The 7,681-nt window shown below is 36.4% G+C and overlaps 1 protein-coding gene across 1 annotated transcript; it reads left to right on the plus strand.

Moving 5' to 3' along the window:
• Positions 1-592: 592 nt before the first annotated feature.
• LOC144961694 (uncharacterized) lies at positions 593-7,340 on the plus strand (the record flags this gene model as incomplete). The annotated part of the gene is made up of 5 exons (XM_078894793.1): positions 593-728; positions 2,078-2,215; positions 5,048-5,141; positions 6,132-6,280; positions 7,113-7,340. Coding segments are annotated over exons 2-5 (577 nt in total), but the record flags the coding sequence as incomplete, so codon positions are not given.
• Positions 7,341-7,681: the final 341 nt, after the last annotated feature.

Here is a 7,681-nt window from a genome sequence, read left to right on the forward strand (position 1 = left end):
GTGACTAGAGTACGGAGGGCCCTGCAATATTTCTTAGCTCTTCAGGGATTAATTCGGCCTCATCTGATTCCAGAAATTTCAAGTGCATTCCCATAATGCACTCGTTTGCTGTATCAGTCATTTGTTTTCACTTTAGCAATGTGCTAAGAAAAACTATAAAATTGAAGGATGGGAATCAGCATTTAAATAAACTTAAACTTGAGCTATTAATATTATATAGTGCAATATCCACTAAACATGCTCAAAGCGCTTTACAAGGGGTCCCTGGCCAATAGCAACACTTAACATGTAAGACGTTACATAATGCCTGTGACGCAATATTACAATTTTTTCGGACAGAGATAACACTGTTAACGGCCAGGTGTTCATTTTACACCTGAGTATGGTAAGAGAATGTGAGTGAAGAGCCTTTTCCAAGGAGTCAACTATGCGCTAAGGGAGGTTCGAACCAAGGACCTTCCGATCCAAAAGCGAGTGTCATACCATACAGCCACATACCCACAATGATCGATTTATTTTTGTATTGTATAGGTTCAAAACTGTACTATAGTAGTTTAAATGTTTCTAAGTGTTTTTTTTTTTTTATTGTTTCAGCTCTGGTAGTAACAGCAGCCTTACATTTGAAGGCGGAATTCAAGCTGTTATTCAAATCAGCTCATCTGTGACAGATGGTTTGGAAGTCTGCTCACTGAAATCCAACAAACTTTTGGTACAACGAGATGCTGAAGGTAATGGGGGAAGGATAAATACTTTTTAAAAAGAGCTTTTATATAGCGCAATATCCACTAAATGTGCTCAAAGCGCTTTACAAGGGGTCCCTGATCAACAGCAACATTTAACATGTAGGACGGGACATGATGCCTGTCAGGCGATATTACAATTTTTTGGACAAAGACAACGCTGTTAACGGCCAGGTACTCATTTTACACCTGAGTACAGTGAAAGAATGTGAGTAAAGAGCCTTTTCCAAGGACTCAACTATGCGCCGAGCATAAGGCTCGAACCCAGGACCTTCCGATCCGAAAGCGAGTGTCATACCACAAGACCACATAGCCGATTTTTCTTCTTATGATTGAATTATTTTCTCCTTTCCTTTTGACCGGAACGAATCACAAATTTTATCGATCTCATGCATCTTACTTACAGTGGAATCCACTTATAGTCAACAATCTTAAAATGAATCTCTGCTTAAAGTCAACAGCTCTGGTTAGTCCCAAAATTCTTCTGTTCTTTAAGTATGTTCCATCGATAATGGGTAAAGTCATTATTGCTTAAAGTCAACAGCTCTGGTTAGTCCCAAAATTCTTCTGTTCTTTAACCAAGTATGTTCCGTCGATAATGGGTAAAGTCATTATTGCTTAAAGTCAACCAATCATTCTGATCCGACGGTGTCGGTTTTATCAGGATTCCACTGGACTTAATCCTCGTTGAGGGGGTCCCGATAGCTCAGTTGGTAGAGCACTCGCTTCACACACAAAGGGACCGAGATCGATCCCGGGTGCAATCGAGATTTTTTTTGACCCCCCCCCCCCCCCCCCCATGTCCACCCAGCAGTGAATGAATAGCTGAGTCTGTAAGATTTGGCAGAATGTACTTTGCGATAGACTAACGTCCTATCCAGAGGATAGCAATCAATTGCTATTGTCCGTTTCACACTTTAGAAACTGGGATAAACTCCGGCTCCATGAGCCTAATGGCTCTGAAGGACTACTTTTTAATCCTCTAACCCAGGACCTTCCGATCCAAAAGCGAGTGTCATACCACTAGACCACATAGCTGCACTCATATAATATCCCGTTAAAACTATGACCTTTAATTCATGTCTTGAGTGGTCTGTCTGTCTTCAATAATCCTGTGTTTGTGAGAGCAAGAGCTTGAATTGAGGAGATCCAATTTCTCAGTGTACCCATTTTTTAGTGGTGGACAGACTACAATTTTTTGTTGTTGTTGTTGTTGTTGGCTACTTCCATCTTTCCCCCCCCTCCCCCTCCCCCCCCCCACCTCCTCTCAAATGTACTATATCGTATAATGTCCCCCCCCCCCCCTTTTTTTTTATGATGACCCCACTGATGTACAGGAAATAGCACAGAGTTGATATGTGGGAATGAAATGGCGGAAATTCATGTGATGGGATACCCGTTCATCTTGACCTTCATCAAAGGCTCGGGACCTGCAAGTTCTCAACTCAACGAATTCAAAATTTCCATAACAGCTAGTGAGTAAATCATTCAATGCTATTTCTATTGTTTCTCAAGTTTTTAAAATAAAATAAACACTTTTTTTTTTCTTTCTATTTTAAGTGTTTATTTAATAATATAAAAAATAAATTATAAATTGAGCTTCATATAGCGCAATATCCACTAAATGTGCTCAAAGCGCTTTACAAGGGGTCCTTGGCCAACAGCAACATTTAACATGTAGGACGGGACATGACGCCTGTTAGGCGATATTACAATTTTTCGGACAAAGCAACGCTGTTAACGGCCAGGTACTAATTTTACACCTGAGTACGGTGAGAGAATGTGAGTAAAGAGCCTTTTCCAAGGACTCAACTATGCGCCGAGTGCGAGGCTCGAACCCAGGACCTTCCGATCCGAAAGTGAGTGTCATACCACTAGACCACATAGCCGCACATATTATGATGATGACCCTAGCCCAATTTGCGGCGCTGCTGCACTGCGGCTGACACCTGGGTTATTCTAGTCTTCCCTTGGAGTCGACCCTAGAAACAAAGTTCCCCATGGGGATGAATAAAGGGAATTTTATTTTATTTTTATTATTTTTATTATAGGGCTTGTTCAATGAATAAAATTGAATGAATGAATGAATGAATTTATATAGCGCCTAGCTCCACAATGTGCTCAGAGGCGCTTTACAATGCAAATAAAACACAACAATAAATTGATAATTTAAGCATAAAATCTATCATATTGGAATAGCATTAATCAATTTGTAATTTAATTACCACGTACTGTGCTACAAGATGAAAATTTAGGATATCTATAACATGTAGGCCTAATAGAAATGTTAAACATCAAATGATTTTAAAGAGATGTGTTTTAAGTTTCTTTTTAAAGTTTTCAAATGTCGGACATTTTTTGAGGGATGAAGGCATTAGATTCCATAAGACTGGCATTATTTATAGTATGTATGTTTTGTGAGTTAGAGTTTAAAATATCAATTTTTATGTTCGATGGGTCTGACATCTCATGAAAAGGGTTGGGAAGGTGGGAGTTAAATCTTATTTATTGCACAGTTACACTTCCACAAATACATGGTTAAAATCTCTGAGAATTGAAGAAAAGGAACATGTAATTTTGTCTTTGTAACTTGGCACAGAAAATGTTATTTTGTTCCTTTCAAAATATCTTGCTCGAAACACAATGATGAAAAGACAACAAAATAAAACAAATTAATCTTAAAATACAATGTGTTTTTTTTTTTATTGACATATGTCAGGTTTGAATAACTCGAGAGCTGTGTAAGATTTCATCAAAAAGTTTTTTTTTACACATGTGTAGAATTTAGTCAAGTTTTGATTAATATAAATTTTAACACTGTGCGTCCTTTGGTAGCTGAGCTATGACGTCATCAGCAGAAAAGGATAATTTTGACATAAATCGTGATTTTTTTTTTGGCTTTGTCCGACATGATTCTCAAAAGCTTATTTCATTTAACATGTCAGTCTTAGGATAGATATCAACTTGGAACATTGACTTGACACTGTAAAATTCTTTTGTGCATGACGTGACCTGAAGACAAAAATAAGAGAAGCCGTTTGCTATGTCACATGACTCATGCTGCAAAAGACATGGGAGGAACTGGGGAAACACTCGCGCCTTGTCATTCAAAAGGGTTGGTGGTAACGTGGAGCTTGAGATCGGACAATTGTGCAAACACACGATCACAAGTAAAATGTCAGAAAAAAAAACCAAATAAATTTGAATTAATATGTTGAAAATCAAATTGATGTCATTACAGCTGTTCTTGAGGCATTCAATCCTGAAATGTGTCAATGATTAAAATTAAAAACAAACACACTGTAAATTACGATTTATTTTAAAATTGATCTTTTCTACTCATGGCAATATAACTCAACTTCCAAAGTGTTAACACTCATTTCAATCAAAACTTTGATAAATTCTTCACCTATGGCAAAAAACAAACCGTTTGATGAAATCTGAGAAGTAGAAAACGGTAGGGGCTGCCTGCAGCCGGTGATTGTAAAATACTAACAAAAGAGGGAAAATGGAAAGGCTTCGTATGGGAACAAAACAGACAATGGACGTTTCGGGTACAAACCCTTTGTCAGCACAACAATACACAAATAAACGTGGAAAACAAATAACATATAAGGAGAAATAACTTGTATCGTCTGTACACAATACAAGTTATTTCTCCTTATATTTTATTTGTTTTCCACATTTATTTGTGTATTGTTGTGCTGACGAAGGGTTTGTACCCGAAACGTCCATTGTCTGTTTTGTTCCCATACGAAGCCTTTCCATTTTCACTCTTTTGTTAGGATTTCTGACACAGCTTTGGAGTTATTCAAATCTCAAATTTGTCAATAAAAAAAAAAAAGGCACTGATATTCATGCCAGTTCTTCTTCTTCAAGTACCAATTCTGTGCCAGACATCGGTGATCATGATACGCCATTCATCTCTCTGATCAGATAACCTCAGAAAACTAATATTACTCTTCTCTTTCCTTGTCACCCAGCTGTTCAAACTATTCAAATGTGTTTTTCTTGGTCTACCTTTACCCTTTTTACCTTCTATATTTCCTGTGAGAGCAAGATGCTCAATACATTTAAGTCGATTTAGGTGCCCTAAAAATTGCATTTGTCTTTTTCTTATTGTACGAATTCGTAACCTTTTAGTTTCAGCTTGCTCTAATACTTCTTCATTACTTTTCTTCTCTGTCCATGAGATTCTTAACATCCTTCTAAGAAACCACATTTCTGCTGCCTCCAGTTTCTTTCTAATGTCTTCTGTTATTCTATTTTAACTAATATAAAGTTATTTTACACATTTTTTCTTCCAGTTAACAGTTACTCATTTGATCGCAGCTTTAACCTCAAAGTCCCACCACAACCGAGAGTGCTGTATTCACCTCTTTACCCAGTCCGATATATGGAGTGAGTCTTGTCTTTTCACATTTGAAAATCCTTAAATATCTTTTCTCCCATAATGGCAGGGGGGTACATACTGTGTCTTTTATCCCCTTATATCTGTTTTCCAACATGCTAACTAAATGTGCTCAAAGCGCTTTACAAGGGGTCCCTGATCAACAGCAACAACAAGAAATGAAGTGAATAGGAAAATGCCAGAAAACAACAGAGAAGAAAAACTCAGTGGCAGCTATGGGGGCACAAACCCACGACATTACTGGTACGACAACTCCGTCTGGTGACCTTACTGGTACGACAACTCCGTTTGGCTGCCTGGCCTGGCAGAGTTGTCATACCAGTAAGGTCGCGGGTTCGAGTCCCCATCGCTGCTGTGAAGTTTTTATTTTCTGTTTTTTTCTTCTGCACTTTCCTACTCACTTCATTTCTTAATGTTATCAACATAAGTACCTGCTCCACTCACTTTCCCAAATCAGATTTGAGAAATCTTATATCCTATGACTGAAAATTGTTAGCATCTCCTAAAACTAAACTTAAATACTTTGCTCATAGGTCACTTATTAAATTCTGACCCACAATATGGAATGATCTCCCTTTGTCTGTAAGATTTTCGAGCTCTATAGATATTTTCAAAAAAATGCCTGAAAACATCTTTTCACCAAATACTTGAGTAGATGACTTTCAAAACATACAAAGTCCCATTTTCATCATTGGAAGAAAACCACAATTCTGTCTAATCTATTTATTGACTTAAAGAGGAAAATACATGTCTCGTGTGTCTCATAGAACAATACCCTGGGTGTTTGGAAACTCCAAAATTTTCACTGGTGAGTTTGTTTTCTTTTCTTTTTTCTTTTTATCCAAATCATTTTCTCCCATCTGGTCACTAGCTATGATCATGATTGCTTGACTTTGTTTTAGGGCACCTTTTCCAATTTACAATGCCCTCAACAGTCTTGTTATTTCTTTCTCTTTTTTCTCTTTTTTTCTTTTCTGAAGTCACGTGGCATTGGGAGTCAATCTTTACACAAAGAATGGGGGGTATGCCATATTTTTCCAACTTCGATACATCAAGTTAGAGCCTTATGGAGACACCAACACGTGCAGGCACAGACTTTCTATATCCGGAGGCGATGAATATACAGAAGGTAAATTGACAGTCATGGGAGAAATTAAACAAATGTGATTGATTTTAAATTGTTATCTTATCCATCATTGTTATCATTATCATCACCGTGGCTCAGCGGTACGGTCTTTGCTTGTACCCAAAAGGTATCTATTTACTTATTTATTATTTTAATATATACCACAATGTTTGAGTCAGTCTACATCGATGTTTCAGGCCTAATCAGCCATCGTCAGGACTGTGTGTTACATGAGTTTGGTTTGTTGACTGTTGTTTTTTTTTTTTTTTTTTTTTTTTGGTACCATATTTGTATCAAACACGATTCAATATTTACTTATTTATTTATTTATTTTAAAAAATAAATTACATGCTTATCATTTAATGATTATGGCTTCATATTCAATAGATGTAGATATTGGCCTTAAACAATAATATAAAGTCTGCTTTATAACGAGTTATTGATGATGGTGACGATGACTACGATGTAACTAGTCTGCATATGTGTGTGTGTATATATGTCAGTATGTTATGTAATGTATGTTTTTTATAATATTGTATTGCTATAAATGTGTAACCAAATGACAAATTGCCACAATTTTGAGGACAATAAAGACATATTATTATTGTTTTATTATTATTATTATTATTATTATATTATTATTATTATTATTATTATTATTATTATTATTATTATTATTATTATTATTATTACATTATCATTATCATTATTATTATTATTATTATTATTATTATTATTATTATTATTATTATTATTATTATTATTATTATTATTATTTTATTATTACTACTGTTATTATTACTATTATTTATTCATTTATTTGGCATTGTTACAGAGAACCTATGTGATCACAACTTGATTACAACAGTGGTGAAACCGCCTAGCTCCGGCAGTCGTATCAATGTGGAGTTTAAAGACCTTTATGGGAACGCCTATGGGAACCATGCCTATACTCTCTATACCAGCAACCCGCAAGGTTTGGGCTACGAGTTGGAGTATCGTTCTGTCAAGATAGGTAAGGCAGTCCTTTTTTCAAACTCGCTTTTCATCAAATCAGAAATTAGTAATCTGTGGGGGGGGGGGGGGGGGGGGCGGTTCCTACCTCCCATAGTGGGTAGGGGGGGGGGTACATACTGTGTCTTCTATCCCCTTATATCTGTTTTCCAACTTGCTTTCTGTCTTGTCTTAGAGTGAGATTATTGGTTTTGTCCTGACCCTGGCCGGATACCCTGGCTGAGAGGGAAATATTCAAATGTATGGTTAGTTTTGGAGATGATATTTTTTTCCTTGTAAATCATCTCTCTGTTATGCACTGTATTATATTTTGTATAAATATGATATATGATATGTAAACATTTGAGTGTATTCCTCTTAGTAGGGACCTGTGCTTGTGTCTGGATAAGA

This window comes from Berghia stephanieae, unplaced genomic scaffold (genome assembly GCF_034508935.2).
Source record: "Berghia stephanieae isolate SIO BIC M18660-M18661 unplaced genomic scaffold, UCSD_Bste_1.3 scaffold3630, whole genome shotgun sequence".
Lineage (NCBI taxonomy): Eukaryota > Metazoa > Mollusca > Gastropoda > Nudibranchia > Aeolidiidae > Berghia > Berghia stephanieae.